This window comes from Oncorhynchus nerka, linkage group LG22, assembly GCF_034236695.1.
Source record: "Oncorhynchus nerka isolate Pitt River linkage group LG22, Oner_Uvic_2.0, whole genome shotgun sequence".
In the NCBI taxonomy this organism is placed as follows: Eukaryota; Metazoa; Chordata; class Actinopteri; order Salmoniformes; family Salmonidae; genus Oncorhynchus; species Oncorhynchus nerka.
This window is the reverse complement of record NC_088417.1, coordinates 88330802-88354228: the sequence shown is the minus strand read 5'-3', so window position 1 is coordinate 88354228 and position 23427 is coordinate 88330802. Positions and strand designations below refer to the sequence as shown.

Sequence of the window (23427 nt, the reverse complement as noted above, 5' to 3'; positions counted from 1 at the left end):
CACATCTTTACATCCCTACGTTCCACACAGACTTAGACAAGTCAGATAAACCCAGTGACTTGCCAAGATTGTCATTGATGTGCTGTGTTGTAATGTGGCAGCACCACAAACCTACTGTTGGAGCTCTACAGAGATCACGATCTAGTCAGTGTGTGGTTCTGTTTTTCAGCAGTTACATTAGCCAAGTTCTGGAGTCATTTCTCTAAAAGTAAAAGTTAACTTTTGTCCTCTCTCTCTGACAGGTCATACACAAACAACATTCCATCTCATTTATTTGACCCTGGTCAACTTTTAACCTCGTTTTATTCACCGCTGCCTACCCGCAGGTCACGCTCCCGTGGCAACACCAGCAGTGGCAGCGAGTCCGAGACCTCCACCCGGGAGCATCGTAAAAAGAGGAACCGGTGAGTGATGCCACTCTGCTTTCCCTACAAAGAGACATATCTGTACATATATCCATTAAATATACAGAATAAAGATATATAGTAAACCGCTACTACTACCTCCTATTTTGTACATAATAGTACCACTAAAAGTACATAGTAATATTTCTCAAAGGTGACAGCCATTCCATAGTAAACTACAACTCTATCATATGGGGGTATAGCTCCCAAGACTACTATTTCCCGAAGCCAGTGTCTGTAAGGGAAGTATGTATTGAAGTAATACAGCATATCATCAGGCTGCTATTGTCCTCTGAATGATACTATATGTTGAGACCCACAATGGTTCCCTAGCTGTGTCATACGATATACGATACACTATAGACAGCCTCAAGTGTCTGAATATCGCATGATGGAGCAAAAGTCATTAGGAAGGAAATTTCATGGAAATTGTGTTGCTGTCTGTTGTGACAGTAAAATTAGTGATGTACTGTATGTACAATATTGTTTTTTCAAGTTTCTAGTTTTAGTATGACATGCACATGTACAGTGAAATGCCTTTCTTGACAGCTCCAAACCCAACACTGCAGTAATCAATAACAATTTAATACTAAAAATAACATAAGGTAGAAAAAAACGAAATAAATAAAAATAAGAAGAACACGAGAAAGTAAGTAAGCATATATATACACTATATACACTGAGTATACCAAACATTAGGAACCCTTTTTGCCTTCAGAACAGACTCATTTCATCAGGGCATGGACTGTACAAGGTGTTGAAAGTGTTCCACGAGGATGCTGGCCCATGTGGACTCCAAGGCTTCCCACAGTTGTGTCAAGTTGGCTGGATGTCCTATGTGTGGTGGACCATTCTTGATACACATGGGAAACTGTTAAGTGTGAAAAACCCAGCAGCGTTGCAGTTCTTGACATAAACCAGTGCGCCTGGCACATATTACCATACCGCGTTCAAAGGCACTTAAATGTTTTGTCTTGCCCATTTACCGTCAGTGGCACACATACACAATCCATGTCTCTCTTGTTTCAAGGCTTAAAAAGCCTTCTTTAAGTCTCCTCCCATTCATCTACACTGATTGAAGTGGATTTAACAGGTGACATCAATAAGGGATCATAGCTTTCACCTGGATTCACCTGGTCAGTCTATGTCATGGAAAAAGCAGGTGTCTTAATGTTTTGTATACTCAGTGTATCGGGGCAGTCAGTTCTAGTACCATATGTACAATGTGCAGGGATACTGGAGTCATAGATGTAGATATGTATAGGGGTAAGGTGACTAGGCATCAGGATATATGATAAACAGAGTAGCAGCAGTGTACAGTATATGATGATTGTGTGTGAGTGGATGTGCAGAGTCAGTATAATTGTATGTGGATATTATGTGTGTGTGAGCAAATGATGTAGTGACAGTTTGTGTGTGTGTTGGAGTGACAGTTTTGTGTGTGTGTGTATGGCCCTGTGAGTGTGCATAGAGACAATAATCTGCATGGAGACAATAATCAGATAATCTGTGTAGCCATTTAGTTTGCTATTTATCCGTTTTATGGCTTGGGGAAAGAAGCTGTTCAGGAGACTGTTGCTGTCAGACTTGATGCACCAACACCACTTGCCATGCAGAAGAGGAGAGAATAGTCTTAGTGATTTTTTAGGCCTTATTTTCATACCACCTGACATAGAGGTCCTGCATGGCAGGGAGCTCGGCCCCAGTGATGTACTGGTGCTACTGTCATACCAAGCAGTGATGCAGCCAGTCAAGATGCTCCTAATGGTACAGCTGTAGAACTTTTTGAGAAGTGTTTCATCGTCACTGGTGATCAGACCTAAAACTGATGTCGTCAGCAAACTTGGGGATGGTGTTGGAGTCATACGTGGCCACGCAGTTGTGGGTGAACAGGGATTACAGGAAGGGACTAAGCACGCACCCCTGTGGGGCCCCCGTGTTGAGGGTCAATGTGGCGGAGGGGATGTTGCCGACCATCATTACCTGGGGTCAGCCTGTCAGGAAGTCCAGGATCCAGTTGCAGAGGGAGGTGTTCAGTCCAAAAGTCCTAAGCTTAGTGATGAGCTTGGAAGGCAACATGCTGTTGAACGCTGATCTGCAGTCAATTAAAAGCATTCTCACATAGGTGTTTCTCTTATCTAGCAGTGTGGAGTGCAATTGAAATTGTGTCGTCTAGGGATCTGCTGGGGCGGTATGTAAATTGGAGTGGGTCTAGGGTGTCTGGGATGGTGGAGTTAATGTGTGCCTTAACCAGCCTCTAAAAGCACTTCATGATTACAGAAGTGAGTGCTACAGGGTGGTAGTCATTGTGTCATGAAGCCTTAGAGTTATTGGGGACAGGAATGTTGGTGGTCATGTTAAAACGTGTGGATTACAGATTGGGAGAGAGGAGAGGTTGAAAATGACTGTGAATATGCCTGCCAGCTGTTCTGTGCATGTTCTGAGAACGCAAGGTCCTTTGAATGTGGATGTATCATGTGTCAGTTAGTTGCAACCATACTGTCATCTCTGTACATGTCTGTGTAGATGTAACATGGTTGGATTGTAGGTTCCAGCCTTCCAGGTCTTTTATGTAGAAGTAATATGTTTATGCTGTATATTTATAATATACTGGCATATAATACTCCTATATGATATTACAATACTAAAATAATATTATATTCCAGGTCTCGTCAGGAGAATGAGATGGTGGACTCTGGTCCTCAGTGGGAAGCTGTGCTCTGTCGTCAAAAAGAGAGGTCTCAGAACGACCCAAACCATCGCCGCTCACGACACCGTTCTCGATCGTAAGACAACCATACACAAGTCGCACACACCCTCCTTCCCGCTCCTCCCTGCGCTAAAGACCCCCACCTCTGACCTGACCTGGAACAATGCCTTAAGCTACGGTCAATTTCATCCCCTCAATTTCCAGATACACAGAGGGAAGAATTTCCATTCATTACAATAACTCTCCTTATCAGATGGTCCGTCTTATAAACAACCCTTGACCTGTTAACCCCTGTAATTCTGTGATGTGTTCCAGGCGGAGTCCAGATGTGCAGGCGAAAGAGCAGCTGTGGAAGCACATCCAGTAAGTAATGACTCCATTAATGAGGTTCAACAGTGCTCTTTTAGAAATAAGCAGGTACCACTTTATTTGGGTAAGGTAACTAGGCATTAGGATATATGATAAACAGAGTAGCAGCAGCATACAGGTATATGATAACTGAATGTGAGTGGGTGTGTGGGTGTGTAGTCAGTATAATGTACACGGCGTTCAGAAAGTTTTTTTAGACCCCTTGACTTTTTCATTATTTTGTTACATTACAGCCTTGTTCTAAAATGGTTTCAATTACATGTTTTCCTCATCAATCTACACACAATACCCCATAAGGACAAAGTGAAAACAGGATTTTAGAAATGTTTGCAAATGTATTAAAAATAAATAACAGAAATACCTTATTTACATAAATATTCAGACTCTTTGCTATGAGACTTCAAATTGAGCTCAGGTGCATCCTGTTTCCATTGATCATCCTTGAGATGTTTTTACAACTTGATTGGAGTCCACCTGTGTTAAATTCAATTGATTGGACATGATTTGGAAAGGCACACGCTTATCTATATAAAGTCCCACAGTTGACAGTGCATGTCAGAGCTAAAACCAAGCCATGAGGACGAAGGAATTGTCCGTAGAGCCCCGAGACAGGGTTGTGTGGAGTCACAGATCTGGGGAAGGGTACCAAAAAATGACTGCAGCTTTGAAGGTCCCCAAGAACACAGAGGCCTTCATCATTCTTAAATGGAAGAAGTTTGGAACCACCAAGACTCTTCCTAGAGCTGGCTGCCCGGACATACTGAGCAATCGGGGAGAAGGGCCTTGGTCAGGGAGGTGACCAAGAACCCGATGACAGAGCTCTAGAGTTCTTCTGTGGAGATGGGAGAACCTTCCAGAAGGACAACCATCTCTACAGCACTCCACCAATCAGTCCTTTATGGTAGAGTGGCCAGACGGAAGCCACTCCTCAGTAAAAGGCACATGACAGCCCGCTAAAGGACTCTCAGACCATGAGAAACAAGATTCTCTGGTTTGATGAAACAAAGATTGAAATCTTTGCTAAGCATCACGTCTGGAGGAAACCTGGCACCATCCCTAAGGTGAAGCATGGTGGTGGCAGCATCATGCTGTGAGGATGTTTTTCAGCGGTAAGGACAGGGAGACTAGTCAGCATTGAGGGAAAGATGAACAGAGTAAAGTACAGAGAGATCCTTGATGAAAACCAGAGCGCTCAGGACCTCAGACTGGGGCAAAGGTTCACCTTCCAACAGGACAACGACCTTAAGCACACAGCCAAGACAACGCAGGAGTGGCTTCAGGACAAGACTCTTAATGTCCTTGAGTGGTCCAGCCAGAGCTCGGACTTGATCAAACATCTGGAGAGACCTGAAAATAGCTGTGCAGCGACGCTCCCCGTCCAAACTTGACAGAGCTTGAGAGGCTCTTCAGAGAAGAATGGGAGAAACTCTCCAAATACATTTACATTTACATTTAAGTCATTTAGCAGACGCTCTTATCCAGAGCGACTTACAAATTGGTGCATTCACCTTATGACATCCAGTGGAGCAGCCACTTTACAATAGTGCATCTAAATCTTTTAAGGGGGGTGAGAAGGATTACTTTATCCTATCCTAGGTATTCCTTAAAGAGGTGGGGTTTCAGGTGTCTCCGGAAGGTGGTGATTGACTCCGCTGTCCTGGCGTCGTGAGGGAGTTTGTTCCACCATTGGGGGGCCAGAGCAGCGAACAGTTTTGACTGGGCTGAGCGGGAACTGTACTTCCTCAGTGGTAGGGAGGCGAGCAGGCCAGAGGTGGATGAACGCAGTGCCCTTGTTTGGGTGTAGGGCCTGATCAGAGCCTGGAGGTACTGAGGTGCAGTTCCCCTCACAGCTCCATAGGCAAGCACCATGGTCTTGTAGCGGATGCGAGCTTCAACTGGAAGCCAGTGGAGAGAGCGGAGGAGCGGGGTGACGTGAGAGAACTTGGGAAGGTTGAACACCAGACGGGCTGCGGCGTTCTGGATGAGTTGTAGGGGTTTAATGGCACAGGCAGGGAGCCCAGCCAACAGCGAGTTGCAGTAATCCAGACGGGAGATGACAAGTGCCTGGATTAGGACCTGCGCCGCTTCCTGTGTGAGGCAGGGTCGTACTCTGCGGATGTTGTAGAGCATGAACCTACAGGAACGGGCCACCGCCTTGATGTTAGTTGAAAAAGACAGGGTGTTGTCCAGGATCACGCCAAGGTTCTTAGCGCTCTGGGAGGAGGACACAGTGGAGTTGTCAACCGTGATGGCGAGATCATGGAACGGGCAGTCCTTCCCCGGGAGGAAGAGCAGCTCCGTCTTGCCGAGGTTCAGCTTGAGGTGGTGATCCGTCATCCACACTGATATGTCTGCCAGACATGCAGAGATGCGATTCGCCACCTGGTCATCAGAAGGGGGAAAGGAGAAGATTAATTGTGTGTCGTCTGCATAGCAATGATAGGAGAGACCATGTGAGGTTATGACAGAGCCAAGTGACTTGGTGTATAGCGAGAATAGGAGAGGGCCTAGAACAGAGCCCTGGGGGACACCAGTGGTGAGAGCACGTGGTGAGGAGACAGATTCTCGCCACGCCACCTGGTAGGAGCGACCTGTCAGGTAGGACGCAATCCAAGCGTGGGCCGCGCCGGAGATGCCCAACTCGGAGAGGGTGGAGAGGAGGATCTGATGGTTCACAGTATCGAAGGCAGCCGATAGGTCTAGAAGGATGAGAGCAGAGGAGAGAGAGTTAGCTTTAGCAGTGCGGAGCGCCTCCGTGATACAGAGAAGAGCAGTCTCAGTTGAATGACTAGTCTTGAAACCTGACTGATTTGGATCAAGAAGGTCATTCTGAGAGAGATAGTGGGAGATCTGGCCAAGGACGGCACGTTCAAGGGTTTTGGAGAGAAAAGAAAGAAGGGATACTGGTCTGTAGTTGTTGACATCGGAGGGATCGAGTGTAGGTTTTTTCAGAAGGGGTGCAACTCTCGCTCTCTTGAAGACGGAAGGGACGTAGCCAGCGGTCAGGGATGAGTTGATGAGTGAGGTGAGGTAAGGGAGAAGGTCTCCGGAAATGGTCTGGAGAAGAGAGGAGGGGATAGGGTCAAGCGGGCAGGTTGTTGGGCGGCCGGCCGTCACAAGACGCGAGATTTCATCTGGAGAGAGAGGGGAGAAAGAGGTCAGAGCACAGGGTAGGGCAGTGTGAGCAGAACCAGCGGTGTCGTTTGACTTAGCAAACGAGGATCGGATGTCGTCGACCTTCTTTTCAAAATGGTTGACGAAGTCATCTGCAGAGAGGGAGGAGGGGGGAGGGGATTCAGGAGGGAGGAGAAGGTGGCAAAGAGCTTCCTAGGGTTAGAGGCAGATGCTTGGAATTTAGAGTGGTAGAAAGTGGCTTTAGTAGCAGCGACAGAAGAGGAAAATGTAGAGAGGAGGGAGTGAAAGGATGCCAGGTCCGCAGGGAGGCGAGTTTTCCTCCATTTCCGCTCGGCTGCCCGGAGCCCTGTTCTGTGAGCTCGCAATGAGTCGTCGAGCCACGGAGCGGGAGGGGAGGACAGAGCCGGCCTGGAGGATAGGGGACATAGAGAGTCAAAGGATGCAGAAAGGGAGGAGAGGAGGGTTGAGGAGGCAGAATCAGGAGATAGGTTGGAGAAGGTTTGAGCAGAGGGAAGAGATGATAGGATGGAAGAGGAGAGAGTAGCGGGGGAGAGAGAGCGAAGGTTGGGACGGCGCGATACCATCCGAGTAGGGGCAGTGTGGGAAGTGTTGGATGAGAGCGAGAGGGAAAAGGATACAAGGTAGTGGTCGGAGACTTGGAGGGGAGTTGCAATGAGGTTAGTGGAAGAACAGCATCTAGTAAAGATGAGGTCGAGCGTATTGCCTGCCTTGTGAGTAGGGGGGGAAGGTGAGAGGGAGAGGTCAAAAGAGGAGAGGAGTGGAAAGAAGGAGGCAGAGAGGAATGAGTCAAAGGTAGACGTGGGGAGGTTAAAGTCGCCCAGAACTGTGAGAGGTGAGCCGTCCTCAGGAAAGGAGCTTATCAAGGCATCAAGCTCATTGATGAACTCTCCGAGGGAACCTGGAGGGCGATAAATGATAAGGATGTTAAGCTTGAAAGGGCTGGTAACTGTGACAGCATGGAATTCAAAGGAGGCGATCGACAGATGGGTAAGGGGAGAAAGAGAGAATGACCACCAAAGAATGACCACCAAATACAGGTGTGCCAAGCTTGTAGCGTCATACCCAAGAAGACCTGAGGGTGTAATCTCTGCCAAAGGTGCTTCAACAAAGTACTGAGTAAAGGGTCTGAATACTTATGTAAATGTGATATTTCATTTTTTTCTAAAATGTCTAAATACCTGTTTTTGCTTTGTCATTATGAGGTATTGTGTGTAGATTGATGAGGGAAAAAACAAATTTTTAATCAGTTTTAGAATAAGGCTGTAACCTAACGAAATGTGGGATAGGTCAAGGCGTCAAAATCCTTTCCGAATGCACTGTGTGTGTGTGTGTGTGTGAGCAAATCATGGAGTGAGTGTTTGTGTGTGTGTTGGCGTGTCAGTGTGCGTGAGTGTGTATGGCCCTGTGAGTGTGTGTGTGTGTGTGTTGGCGTGTCAGTGTGCGTGAGTGTGTATGGCCCTGTGAGTGTGTGTGTGTGTGTGTTGGCGTGTCAGTGTGCGTGAGTGTGTATGGCCCTGTGAGTGTGCTTAGCGACAATAATCCGCATAGAGACAATAATCAGATAATCCGTGTAGCCATTTAGTTAGCTATTTAGTTAGCTATTTATCAGTCTTATGGTTTGGAGATAGACGCTGTTCAGGAGCCTGTTGGTGTCAGACTTGATGCACTGGTACCGGCTGATGTGCGGAAGAGGAGAGAGTAGTCTATGGCTTGGGTGATTTTTTTTTCTTCCCGGGCCTTCCTTTCAAACCGCCTGATATAGAGGTCCTGGGTGGCAGGGAGCTCGGCCCCAGTGATGTACTGGGCTGTCTTCACCAAGATGGTCTAACTGGTATAGCTGTTGAACTTTTTGAGGATTTGAGGGCACATGCCAAACCTTTTCAACCTCCTGAGGGGGAAGAGGTGCTGTCGGGCCTTCTTCAGGACTGTGCATGTGTCTGTGGACCATTTTCAATCCTTAGTGTTGTGGACACCGAGGAACTTGAAGTTCTCAACCGCTCCATGGTTGGACTGTATGTTCCAGACTTCCAGGTATTTTATGTAGATGTCATATGGTTAATCCTGGTTGCTTATCAACAGATAGGTAGTTTATCAACAGATAGGTAGTTGATAGTGTGACCTACAGATGGACTATCCAAATAAAGTATGACCAATAGGCCTTTTTTCCTGTGTTATGAAAAGTTAAAGGTGTAGCACTATAATGACTTGACTAACCATGACTAATAGTTGATAACTATTCATGAAGAGAATATACTATTGAACAGTATGCACTAACACAGCCTTCAGAGGTTTTTGAAAACGTGTGCACAGCCTTTTCTCCAGTGAATGGAAACATGAATGGTAACAAACCCTGGTGGTTGTGTTCCTACAGGAAGGAGCTGGTGGACCCTGCTCCTGATCTAACAGAGGATCAGCTGAAGGAGATCCCCTACAAGAAAGTGGAGTGAGTGACTGCTACTCCCTTCCTCATTAGATTAGATAGTTTGTACATTTTTTAAGATGAAAACTTGTCGATATGATAATCAGACAGGTCAATATGATAATCAGACAGGTCAATATAATAATCTGACAGTTAAGATAATATCATAATCAGACAGGTCTATATGATAATCAGACAGGTCAATATGATAATCTGACAGTTAAGATAATATCATAATCAGACAGGTCTATATGATAATCAGACAGGTCAATATGATAATCAGACAGGTCAATATAATAATCTGACAGTTAAGATAATATCATAATCAGACAGGTCTATATGATAATCAGACAGGTCTATATGATAATCAGACAGATCTACCGTAATTGCTGGACTATTAAGCGCACCTGAATATAAACCGCACCCACTGAATTATTAAAAAATATGTATTTTGTACATCAATAAGCCGCACATGTCTATAAGCCGCAGGTGCCTACCGGTACATTGAAACAAATGAACAAATTGTAACAAAAACAAATAGGCTTTAACGAAACACGGCTTGTAACAAAAATTAAAACAGTAGCCTACCAAGAAAGTCATTGGTCACTATCTTCCTCCTCCTGTGCACTGAAACCACTGGTCATCTCCTTCGGTGTCGGAGTTGAATAGCCTCAGAATTGCTTCATCCGATGTTGGATCGTTTTCATTGTCGCTCTCGTCACTTTCATCCGGAGGCAAATACCCCGCTGAGCTCATGCTGCCCCTTCAACACGCAGCAGTCCAGCCTTTCGAAACCTGTTGATGATAGTGGATTTTTTGACAATGCTCCACGCTGTCAGGACCCACTGGCAGACTTGACCATAAGATGCTCTTCGCCTGCGGCCCGTTTTAGTGAAGGATTTCTCCCTACTTGTCATCCAAGCCTCCCACTGAACAAGGAGCGCCACCTTAAATGCATGATTTACACTGATGTCGAGTGGCTGCAAATACTTTGGGCCATCTGCTTTTCTTCCCTCTGAAAGCTTTTGTTGTCTTTCTGCACTGAGTCAGTTCTTCACGCTGCTGTTTCCAACGTCTTATCATCGACTCATTAAGGCCAAGCTCCCATGCAGCAGCTCTATTTCCTTTTCCAACAGCCAGATTTATCGCCTTCAACTTGAAAGCTGCATCATATGCATTTCTCCGTGTCTTTGCCATGATGAGGGTGACAAAATTACTACCGTAATCAGAATGATGGGAAGTTTGAGCGCGCTCGATTTATGTCACATTATGTGACGGTGCTCAGTTTTTTGGCGGCATGAATCTTGTGAAAGCGGGAAAAATCCATAAATTAGCCGCGTCATTGTATAAACCGCGAGGTTCAAAGTGTGGGAATAAAGTAGCGGCTTATAGTCTGGAAATTACGGTATATGATAATCAGACTGGTCTATATGATAATCAGACTGGTCTATATGATAATCAGACTGGTCTATATGATAATCAGACAGATCTATAAGATAATCAGACTGGTCTATATGATAATCAGACAGGTATATTATAATCAGACAGTATGATAATATGATAATCAGACGGTTATGATAATATGTATTTTTACCCCTTTTTCTCTGCAATTCTGGGATATCCAATTGGTAGTTACAGTCTTGTGCCATTGCTGCAACTCCCGTACGGACTCAGGATAGGCGAAGGTTGAGAGCCATGCATCCTCTGAAACATGACCCCACAAAGCCGCACTGTTTGCATAACCCGGAAGCCAACCGCACCAATGTGTCAAAGGAAACACCGTACAGCTGGCGACCAAAGTCAGCGTGCATGCGCCCGGCCCGCCACAAAGAGTTGCTAGAACGCGATGGGACAAGGACATCCCGGCCGACCAAACCCTTCCCTAACCCAGACAGCGCTGGGCCAATTGTGCACTGCCTCATGGGTCTCCCGGTCGGCTGCAACACAGCCTGGGATTGAACTGCGGGCCCCATAATCAGACAGTTATGATAATATGATAATCAGACAGGTATATATGATTATCAGACAGGTCTATATGATAATCAGACAGGTCAATATGATAATCAGACAGGTCTATATGATAATCAGACAGGTCTATATGATAATCAGACAGGTCAATATGCTAATCAGACAGGTCTATATGCTACTCAGACAGGTCTATATGATAATCAGACAGGTCAATATGCTAATCAGACAGGTCTATATGCTACTCAGACAGGTCTATATGCTAATCACACCGGTCAATATGATAATATGACAGTTATGATAATATGATAATCAGACAGGACTATATGACAATCAGACAGGTCAATATGATAGTCAGACAGTTACGATATGATAATCAAACAGGACTATATAATAATCAGACAGGTATATATATATATAATGGTAATCAGACAGGTCAATATGATAATCAGACAGGTCTATATGACAATCAGACAATGATTATATGATAATCAGACAGGTATGATAATGTGATAATCAGATACAGTTGAAGTACAGCACTTTGAGATATCAGCTGATGTACGAAGGGCTATATAAATACATTTCATTTGATTTGATTTGAAGTCGGAAGTTTCCATACACCTTAGCGAAATACATTTAAACTCAGTTTTTCACAATTCCCGACATTTAATCCTAGTAAAACTTCCCTGTCTTAGGTCATTTAGGATCACCACTTTATTTTAAGAATGTGAAATGTCAGAATAATAGTAGAGAGAATGATTTATTTCAGCTTTTATTTCTTTCCTGTGCTTCATGGTTGGGATGGTGTTCTTCAGCTTGCAAGCCTCCCCCTTTTTTCTCCAAACATGACAATGATCATTAGGGCCAAACAGTTGTATTTTTGTTTCATCAGACCAGAGGACATTTCTCCAAAAAGAATGATCTTTGTCCCCATGTGCAGTTGCAAACCATAGTCTGGCTTTTTTATGGTGGTTTTGGAGCAGTGGCTTCTTCCTTGCTGAGCGGCCTTTCAGGTTATGTCTATATAGGACTAGTTTTACTGTGGATATAGATACTTTTGTACCTGTTTCCTCCAGCATCTTCACAAGGTCCTTTGCTGTTGTTCTGGGATTGATTTGCACTTTTCGCACCAAAGTGCGTTCATCTCTAGGAGACAGAACGCGTCTCCTTCCTGAGCGATATGGCGGCTGCGTGGTCCCATGGTGTTTATACTTTGGTACTAGGTACCTTCAGGCGTTTGGAAATTGCTCCCAAGGATGAAGCAGACTTGTGGAGGTCTACAAATGTTTTTCTTAAGTCTTGGCTGATTTCTTTAGATTTTCCCATGATGTCTAGCAAAGAGGCACCGAGTTTGAAGGTAGGCCTTGAAATACATCCACAGGTACACCTCCAATTGACTCAAATGATGTCAATTAGCCTATCAGAAGTATCTAAAGCCATGACATCATTTTCTGGAATTTTCCAAGCTGTTTAAAGGCACAGTCAACTTAGTGTATGCAAACTTCTGACCCACTGGAATTGTGATACAGTGAATTATAAGTGAAATAATATGTCTAAACAATTGTTGGAAAAATTACTTGTGTCATGCACAAAGTAGATGTCCTAAAGGACTTGCCAAAACTATAGTTTGTTAACAAGAAATTTGTGGAGTGGTTGAAAAACGAGTTTTAATGTGTATGTAAACTACTGACTTCAACTGTTGGTATGATAATATGATAACCAGACAGGTATGATAATATGATAATCAGACAGGTCAATATGATAATCGTACAGGTCTATATGATAATCAGACAGGTCTATAATGAATGGAGCATGCTCAGTCAGCACATAGGGCCTGTTGATCTGGACTTGGATAAGAAGATAACAGATTCCCCACCAGACTGAAGTGTTTCCCTCACATCTTTAATGATTGAGTCTGGCCTTTTCATACTGCTCCCTGTAGAGATACATTATGCTCTATTTAATTCTATCTCACCGCCTCTGAGATAGAAGCTGATGAATTCAGTATGGCGTGGGCTTATATCCCACTGGGCTAAATGAGAGGTAGGCCTACTCTCCTACACATGAGATAAAGTGAAGGATTCTATGTTCATCATTCTTTCCAGAACCCAAGGAGACCCAATCAAAATCCGTCACTCTCATTCCCCCAGGAGTTTCCATCACTACCGACGCTCCCAGTGTTCCGAAGGGGAGAGGTCCGTGCTCTCTGAGGTCAAGTGAGTCTAAACTGGTCTCAGGCCAGATCTTATGGGTTTTCACTCTTCAAGAGTCTCACCCGAAATGTCACATTTAAATGGAATACAATCTGAGGCGCGTTGTAGATGTGTAAAGGCAGTGATCCTGACGTTCTCAGAGATCACATTCACGGTAAACTCAGCAAATGTCTGCCCAATCACATATTACCTTTAAATGCCAAGGGCGCTGCAATGTCTGTCCAATCACATATTACCTTTAAATGCCAAGGGCGCTGCAATGTCTGTCCAATCACATATTACCTTTAAATGCCAAGGGCACTGCAATGTCTGTCCAATCACATATTACCTTTAAATGCCAAGGGCGCTGCAATGTCTGTCCAATCACATATTACCTTTAAATGCCAAGGGCGCTGCAATGTCTGTCAAATTCAATCCCGGCTCTAGTCTAGTTATTGTACGGTTGCTTGATGCTGATGGTTCGTTCCTGTATTGTTCAGCACCTTGAGACATGATAATTGAAGCGACTGTGTGCTTCATAAATAGTATAGTATGATTAAAGTGTAACCCTGCGTTTGTCTTCCAACATCTAACACATCTCTACCCTCTCCCCAGCACCCGGACAGACCTTGTTCCCCCCTTACCTGTGACACGCACAGCAGACATCCCAGGTTCCAGCTCCACCCCCTCTCAGGTCAGTCACAAACCTTTTTCTTGACGCTTATTGGTCAATGCCACACGTACAAGCTGTGACAAAGGCTGTGAGGCAGAAATGTTCGCGATGAATAAAAGTGATACTTTGCGAGCGCATAGCAGGGTGATTATTTCATTTGAATGGCAGTGCTACACGTATTAAATACAATACCAGCTTTCATTACCACAAACTCTGGTGAATTCATCTCCCTGCATGGATATGGCAGTGCTACATGTATTAAATACAATACCAGCTTTCATTACCACAAACTCTGGTGAATTCATCTCCCTGCATGGATATGGCAGTGCTACATGTATTAAATACCATACCAGCTTTTATTACCACAAACTCTGGTGAATTCATCTCCCTGCATGGATATGGCAGTGCTACATGTATTAAATACCATACCAGCTTTTATTACCACAAACTCTGGTGAATTCATCTCCCTGCATGGATATGGCAGTGCTACACGTATGAAATACCATACCAGCTTTTATTACCACAAACTCTGGTGAATTCATCTCCCTGCATGGATATGGCAGTGCTACACGTATTAAATACCATACCAGCTTTTATTACCACAAACTCTGGTGAATTCATCTCCCTGCATGGATATGGCAGTGCTACATGTATTAAATACCGTACCAGCTTTTATTACCACAAACTCTGGTGAATTCATCTCCCTGCATGGATATGGCAGTGCTACATGTATTAAATACCATACCAGCTTTTATTACCACAAACTCTGGTGAATTCATCTCCCTGCATGGATATGGCAGTGCTACATGTATTAAATACAATACCAGCTTTTATTACCACAAACTCTGGTGAATTCATCTCCCTGCATGGATATGGCAGTGCTACATGTATTAAATACCATACCAGCTTTTATTACCAAACTCTGGTGAATTCATCTCCCTGCATGGATATGGCAGTGCTACATGTATTAAATACCATACCAGCTTTTATTACCACAAACTCTGGTGAATTCATCCCTGCATGGATATGGCAGTGCTACATGTATTAAATACAATACCAGCTTTTATTACCACAAACTCTGGTGAATTCATCTCCCTGCATGGATATGGCAGTGCTACATGTATTAAATACCATACCAGCTTTTATTACCACAAACTCTGGTGAATTCATCTCCCTGCATGGATATGGCAGTGCTACATGTATTAAATACCATACCAGCTTTTATTACCACAAATTCTGGTGAATTCATCTCCCTGCATGGATATGGCAGTGCTACATGTATTAAATACCATACCAGCTTTTATTACCACAAACTCTGGTGAATTCATCTCCCTGCATGGATATGGCGGTGCTACATGTATTAAATACCAAACCAGCTTTTATTACCACAAACTCTGGTGAATTCATCTCCCTGCATGGATATGGCAGTGCTACATGTATTAAATACCATACCAGCTTTTATTACCACAAACTCTGGTGAATTAATCTCCCTGCATGGATATGGCAGTGCTACATGTATTAAATACCATACCAGCTTTTATTACCACAAACTCTGGTGAATTCATCTCCCTGCATGGATATGGCAGTGCTACATGTATTAAATACAATACCAGCTTTTATTACCACAAACTCTGGTGAATTCATCTCCCTGCATGGATATGGCAGTGCTACATGTATTAAATACAATACCAGCTTTTATTACCACAAACTCTGGTGAATTCATCTCCTGCATGGATATGGCAGTGCTACATGTATTAAATACAATACCAGCTTTTATTACCACAAACTCTGGTGAATTCATCTCCCTGCATGGATATGGCAGTGCTACATGTATTAAATACCATACCAGCTTTTATTACCACAAACTCTGGTGAATTCATCTCCCTGCATTGATATTCAAACAATGTATTGTTTTCCAGAAGAAGCAAGGCTCTAAAGACACGCTGCTGTCAGAGATCATAGAGCATGACGTGAGGAGCAACGCCAAGGTGGTGAAGACGGTCCATACTCCCCGAACCAAGGTCGAGACGTGACCTGACAGAAACGCAACCACCACCGCAGAAACAATGCCACAATCTCTCACCAACAGAAAACATGTAAAGAAAAGCCTGATTTCTGGAAAGAAAGAAACATGAACTTGTGAAATACAACAGTGATGGCTGTGTAGAGTACACTGGTTGTGCTCTACACCAGTAACCAACCCCACCTGGAGTACTGCTCTGTGTATGTACAGTATGTGTTAGATAATGCATGGAAACCCCTTTAAGAGGACAGAAAGGACACTTTTCCAAGTATTTGTGCCAGTGTACTCTGCTCTGTCTTTTGACCACACCGACACCAGTAATCCTGTACAGTGTCTTCATTTTAGAGAGCATTTAAGCTTTAAGGCGCTTTTGAGTAAGCCTGGTCCCAGATATATTTGTTCTGTATAACCAACTCCACAACGACCATAGGCTATACAGCACAAACAGATCTGGGCCCACAGTACTTCTGAGTGGGCGAGATATACTGTACAATTGTACTCAATTGTTGTAATCCGGATGAGACCGGATTGTGTAGCGATCACTGCACAGTGAGGTCTTAGATCAATCATGTTTGACTATGCATTTGCCTCCAAATTGATTTGACTTGCGTTATTATTATACAATATGCAGTATTAAAACATAGTGTTTCACTCATACATGTTGAGCTCCCATGAGGACACGAAGTTTGCATCTGAAATGGCACCCTATTCCCTGCATCGTGCACTACTTTTAAACAGACCCTTATGGACCCTGGTCAAAAGTATTACACTGGGGATAGAGTGTCATTTGTGACGCAGACTGGGTTATTATGTTACTGTATTGTCAGGTGTGTTTACTGTAAGAACTTCTGTACCGTAGGAAACTTTGCTGCTGGACCCCAACATTTTTTTGCACATTAATACTGAATATTTCGGGGGGGGGGGGGGTTTATCATCAATTACAATAATGAATAATGAGTAGCCCACACTGTACAGTAGTTTAACTGGAAATTCATCCTTGTCAATAAATACATTCAATATGTCTAAAATGTTGTCGGTGTGTTTCATGATATTGATTATATATTGTTTCTGTAGTAACACTTGTCACCACCAAGTGGAGTCAGATGGCCAGGGTTTGCGCTCTAATGGTTGCTTGTTGTAAGAGAAGAGGACACTGGCTGGCTGCACTGTACACCAGTAACCTGAAGAGAGTAAAGCTCAAGGACAAGATGACTATGTGTAATAACATACCAATGGATTTCATTTATTCAGGGTTTTTATTTGGTCTAAAATCATGAAATTCTTACTTATTTGATCCTGTTCTTTTTGGAGAATCAGTGTGGAAGCACTGATGGACATAACCAAGACCAAATGTAATGTCTATGTAATGGTGGTGGTGTCTGGGAGGATGACTCACTCTGCCTTGCTGGAATGATAAGACAAGAAAGTCAGAAATGGAAGAAACAGTTCAGCGGCTGCTACAATATCTTCATACAGGAACATCAACTAAACTACTAACGTTGGATTTAGAAACGCAACCGTCCCTATAATCCTTGTCAAATCCATGTATGCAACTTTTTAGTGGGTGAATGGAGAAATGAAAGTGATAACTATTAGGAACATATTTTAGGATGACCAGTTAATAATGAATTCTATATACACCCATGTGAAGTATCCCAACATCAACAACGATGACTCAATGTTATAGCAAGCAAACTGCTCAGCCATTTGAGTTGGCACTGAGTGTGTGTTGACTACTGCATGATGAATGGTAAGGCAGTTGATCTCAGGTTGTGTCCTGACTTCAACTCAACTGAATGACTCAGACTTTGTCCTAGAAAGCCTGATATGATTATTGGTTTATTCGGATCCCCATTAACTTTAGCAGAAGCAGCAACTATTCTTTCTGGGGTCCACACAAAAACATAAAACACAACAAGTAACAAAACACTGATGGACAAGAACAGTCACACAAATGTAAAATATGATATACACTGAGTATACAAAACATTGGGAACACCTTCCTACTATTGAGTTGCAACCTCCTTAGCCCTCAGAACAGCCTCAATTTGTCGAGGCATGGACACTACAAGGTGTCGAAAGCATTCCACAGGGATTCTGGCCCATGCTGACTCCAAAACATCCCACAGTTGTGTCAAGTTGGCTGGATATTCTTTGGGTGGTGGACCATTCTTGAAACACACGGAAAACCGTTGTGTGAAAAACCCAGCCTTTTTGCACTTCTTGACACACTGAAACCGGTGCGCCTGGCACCTACTACCAAGGCTTAAAAATCCTTCTCTAACCTGTCTCTTCCCCTTCATCTACACTGATTGAAGTGGATTTAACAAGTGACATCAATAAGTGATCACAGCTTTAACCTGGATTAACCTGGTCAGTCTGTCATGGAGAAAGCAGGTGTTCCTAGTGTTCTGTACACTCAGTGTAGAAACAATACAACTATTCTGCCAGCATTCTTCCATCCATACATTTCCTGCCTTTCCTCCTTCTATGGTCTGAGATGTAGCCTATGGTATGACTTTCTCTCACTGTTTACATACATTTCCACTGATCTGATATAGCCTGCCTCCCCATTCCTCTGACTCAGTTTATCTCCTCATATCTGCACCGGAGCTAGTCACGATTTTAATGTGTTATGGCAGCATACCAGCAGGCTGTGCCAAATGCACTCATTCACCTCTTTCAAAGAAAGGATATGAGCAGGGCCCAGTGTTAGAAGATTATACCATGCTAAGCATGAACGGAGTGCGCCTGTACTTTGGAATGTTTCATGGATTAGGTGAGAGGGTTTATGTTTATTTGCAAGAGACATATTTAATTGTATAGCCTTTACAATAATGTAAACACAGAGAAATAGTGTACTAATTTCATCTTCTTCTTAGCATACTGAAGCACTCCGTTGTAGCAGACTGAAGTTCTTCAACCAACCAATTGAGTCCTGTAGGGACTACATTATAATAATGGGCCTATCCATGTCTAATGCCCTCTAAACATCCTGTTTTCCTGGAGGACAAGAGCCAGCACCCAGAAGCACTCAACTTGATGTAAACAGGAAACTGTAACATCCTCCTATATCTTCCTGGTTTATGACAGACCTATTTATCCAGTGAATGTGAAGACATCTGTGTTATCCTGATTAAACAGCTGGGACTCAAGGATGTATCAGTATTAAGGCAGTTTCTATGGAAAGTCCCCATATACATATCAGATTTGAATGAAGTACAGTACCAGTACTAAATAGCTATGACAAAAAAGTGCAAACTACCCATGAAGTTTAAATACCAGATTTTGATGGGATATATAGTATAGTAGCTGTACTTGCTAGTGGGATATTGCTACCTTTATTTTTATTTAACTAGGCAAGACAGTTAAGAACAAATTCTTATTTTCAATGACGGCCTGGGAACAGTGGCAGAACGACAGATTGGTACCTTGTCAGCTCAGGGATTTGAACTTGCAACATCTGTGTTATCCAGGTTATTAGTCCAATGCTATAACCACTAGGCTACCCTGCCGCCCCTACGCTACATCAATCAAATCTGCATGACCTCAGGGCCTGTTCCATGTCTGATGCCTAAACAGATCCAGAGACTGTCATGGGAGGGAGAGTGTCCCCTTTGTGGAAATCTTCTGCTACAGACAAACCTCTAGCACCGAGGTTGTTGTGTAGTCAGTGCACAGACATCTGTTCCTACTGGGGCATGTCTGCTGCAGGCCAATGGAAATGAATCCAGTAAATAAGACTGATGGACAGCCAGACGCAACTTGCCTAACAAAGAGGTAACTTCTGATGTCATCTTATGCCACTCCTCAAGAGTGTAATACAGTCAACCATCCGAGCCAAATGCTCCACACTCTTAATGCTCCATCTCTCAACTTGTTCTCTGAGAAATTGAAATAGGGATTTAATTATTAAAAGTCTAAGCTGTTGGGGGGAGGGGGCTTCTAAGCTGACATATGGAATTGTTATTTATTTTTGGGCTTATTTTTGGGGGAGGGGTAGATCAGTTTTAATATTGCAGATAGATTGTAGCTTCCAATCACCCATATGCTATTTTGCAAATATATATGTATATACAGTACCAGTCAAAAGTTTGGACACACCTACTCAAGATTTTATCTTAATTTTTTACCATTTTCTACATTGTAGAATAATAGTGAAGACATCAAAACCATGAAATAACACATGGAATCATGTCGTAACCAAGAAAGTGTTGAACAAATCAAAATACATTTTATATTTGAGATTCTCCTAAGTAGCCACCCTTTGCCTTAATAACAGTGTTGGGGTTTGTTCCTTGTTCCTTGTCAATCATTGTTGAAATTAGCATTCAGACAATATCTTTAAGTAAATCTATCACTCATTTATTAATGCAATTGCAGACAGAAGTTGACACCAGGAACATAGCACGCATGTTTCCGAGTAAGTTCTGCAAAATAGAAAAGGGTCCGAGTTGTTTTCTTATTCCTACAGCCATATATCTTAGTGATGTCACTGCCTACATCATTACCTTCTACTCACGAGACCAAAACCATGCCTACACAGCTATATAAACAAGACTTTTTGTGTTATCTAAAAGCTTAGCAGTAAATGTCCACTCCCCAAGTTGATTTATAGTGGAATGTCTGACTAATCTCTTATCTCTTACACTCCCCTGCAGAGTTCTGTCTCACAGTCACACATTTCTCAGACAGTTTCTTTATAAGAGGCAGAGATTAGAAAAGACTGTGGAACAATATTAATCCTTTATAATGAATATATATATTGTTCATCTGTACTCTATAATCCTATAAATGTAAGGAGAGAGGGGTCTTATAACCCCTCCCCTTCTATTAATACAACATTAGCATAATCAATTATTATAATACATCAAACATTTGATACAGCCCCTATCACGACCCCAAGGTGAACCCCTGACAACAGCTTTGCACACTCTTGGCATTCTCTCAACTAGCTTCAACTGGAATGCATTTCCAACAGTCTTGAAGGAGTTTCCACATAAGCTGAGGACTTGTTGGCTGCTTTTCCTTCACTCTGCTGTCCAACTCATCCCAAACCATCTCAATTTGTTTGAGGTTCTTGATTGTGGAGGCCAAGTCCATCACTCTCCTTCTTGGTCAAATAGCCCGTACACAGCCTGGAGGTGTGTTGGGTCATTGTCCTGTTGAAAAACAAATGATAGTCCCAAGCGCAAACCAGATGGGATGGCGTATCGCTGCAGAATGCTGTGGTAGCCATGCTGGTTAAGTGTGCCTTGAATTCTAAATAAATCACAGACTGTGTCACCAGCAAAGCACCCCCACACCTCCTCCATGCTTCACGGTGGGAACCACACACGTGAAGATCATCCCGTTCACCTACTCTGCGTCTCACAAAGACACAGGGGTTGGAACCAAAAATCTCAAATTTGGACTCATCAGACCAAAGGACAGATTTCCACCAGTCTAATGTCCATTGCTCGTGTTTCTTGGCCCAAGCAAGTCTCCTCTTCTTATTGGTGTCCTTTAGTAGTGGTTTCTTTGCACCACGTGCTCTCACCACTGGTGTCCCCCAGGGCTCTGTTCTAGGCCCTCTCCTATTCTCGCTATACACCAAGTCACTTGGCTCTTTCATAACCTCACATGGTCTCTCCTATCATTGCTATGCAGACGACACACAATTAATCTTCTCCTTTCCCCCTTCTGACGACCAGGTGGCGAATCGCATCTCTGCATGTCTGGCAGACATATCAGTGTGGATGACGGATCATCACCTCAAGCTGAACCTCGGCAAGACGGAGCTGCTCTTCCTCCCGGGGAAGGACTGCCCGTTCCATGATCTCGCCATCACGGTTGACAACTCCATTGTGTCCTCGTCCCAGAGCGCTAAGAACCTTGGCGTGATCCTGGACAACACCCTGTCGTTCTCAAATAACATCAAGGCGGTGGCCCGTTCCTGTAGGTTCATGCTCTACAACATCCGCAGAGTACGACCCTGCCTCACACAGGAAGCGGCGCAGGTCCTAATCCAGGCACTTGTCATCTCCCGTCTGGATTACTGCAACTCGCTGTTGGCTGGGCTCCCTGCCTGTGCCATTAAACCCCTACAACTCATCCAGAACGCCGCAGCCCGTCTGGTGTTCAACCTTCCCATGTTCTCTCACGTCACCCCGCTCCTCCGCTCTCTCCACTGGCTTCCAGTTGAAGCTCACATTCGCTACAAGACCATGGTGCTTGCCTACGGAGCTGTGAGGGGAACGGCACCTCAGTACCTCCAGGCTCTGATCAGGCCCTACACCCAAACAAGGGCACTGCGTTCATCCACCTCTGGCCTGCTCGCCTCCCTACCACTGAGGAAGTACAGTTCCGCTCAGCCCAGTCAAAACTGTTCGCTGCTCTGGCCCCCAATGGTGGAACAAACTCCCTCACGACGCCAGGACAGCGGAGTCAATCACCACCTTCCGGAGACACCTGAAACCCCACCTCTTTAAGGAATACCTAGGATAGGATAAAGTAATCCTTCTCACCCCCCCCCCCCCTTAAAAGACCTAGATGCACTATTGTAAAGTGGCTGTTCCACTGGATGTCATAAGGTGAAAGCACCAATTTGTAAGTCGCTCTGGATAAGAGCGTCTGCTAAATGACTTAAATGTAAATGTAATTCAACCATGAAGGCCTGATTCATGCAGTCTCCTCTGAACAGTTGATGTTGAGAGATGTCTGTTACTTGAAGCATTTATTTGGGCTGCAATTTCTGAGGCTGGTAACTCTAATGAACTTATCCTCTGCAGTAGAGGTAACTCTGGGTCTTCCTTTCCTGTGGCGGTCCTCATGAGTGCCAGTTTCATCATAGGTCTTGATGGTTTTTCGACTGCACAAAGTTCTTGACATTTCCCGTATTAACTGACCTTCATGACCTTAAAGCAATGATGAACTGTCATTTCTCTTTGATTATTTGAGCTGTTCTTGCCATAATATGGACTTGGTCTTTTACCAAATAGGGCTATCTTATGTATACCACCCCTACCTTGTCACAACAGAACTGATTGTCTCAAACACAATTAAGGGAAGAAATTCCACAAATTAATTTATAACCTGTTAATTGAAATACATTCCAGGTGACTACCACACAAAGCTGGTTGAGAATGTCAAGAGTGTGCAAAATTGTCATCAATGCAAAAGGTGGCTATTTTGAAGAATCTCAAATATTTGTTGAACATTTTTTTTGGTTACTACATGATTCCATATGTGTTATTTCATAGTTTTGATGTCTTCACTATTATTATACAATGTAGAAAATAGTAAAAAATAAAGAAAAACATTCCAAACTTTTTACTGGTACTGTATGCTTGTAAATTTACCATTAAAAAGAACCATGTGTTTGAGTGTCCATATAGCTGTACCATGATATTTGTGTTGCTACTAAGTAATCCTCCAATTGTTCTCGACTATTCCACCCGCTAAAGCCCCTCCCCATCCCAAGTTGGGTTGTCATCCCAGTGACCGGCAGACCACCCCCGTCCTCCCGGATCCCTAG

The 23427-nt window shown here is 43.6% G+C and overlaps 1 protein-coding gene across 2 annotated transcripts in view; it reads left to right on the top strand.

The window, feature by feature from the left end:
- Positions 1-16907, top strand: part of epb41l4a (erythrocyte membrane protein band 4.1 like 4A) — a 116614-nt gene extending 99707 nt beyond the window's left edge. For both annotated transcript variants that reach the window (XM_029628491.2, XM_029628490.2), the window contains 7 exons: positions 327-404; positions 3071-3190; positions 3430-3477; positions 9011-9082; positions 13129-13239; positions 13831-13909; positions 15808-16907. In XM_029628491.2, coding sequence (XP_029484351.1) covers positions 327-404; positions 3071-3190; positions 3430-3477; positions 9011-9082; positions 13129-13239; positions 13831-13909; positions 15808-15921 — 622 coding nt within the window. In that variant the 3' untranslated portion in view covers positions 15922-16907. The remainder of the gene's footprint in view (positions 1-326; positions 405-3070; positions 3191-3429; positions 3478-9010; positions 9083-13128; positions 13240-13830; positions 13910-15807) is intronic.
- Positions 16908-23427: the final 6520 nt, after the last annotated feature.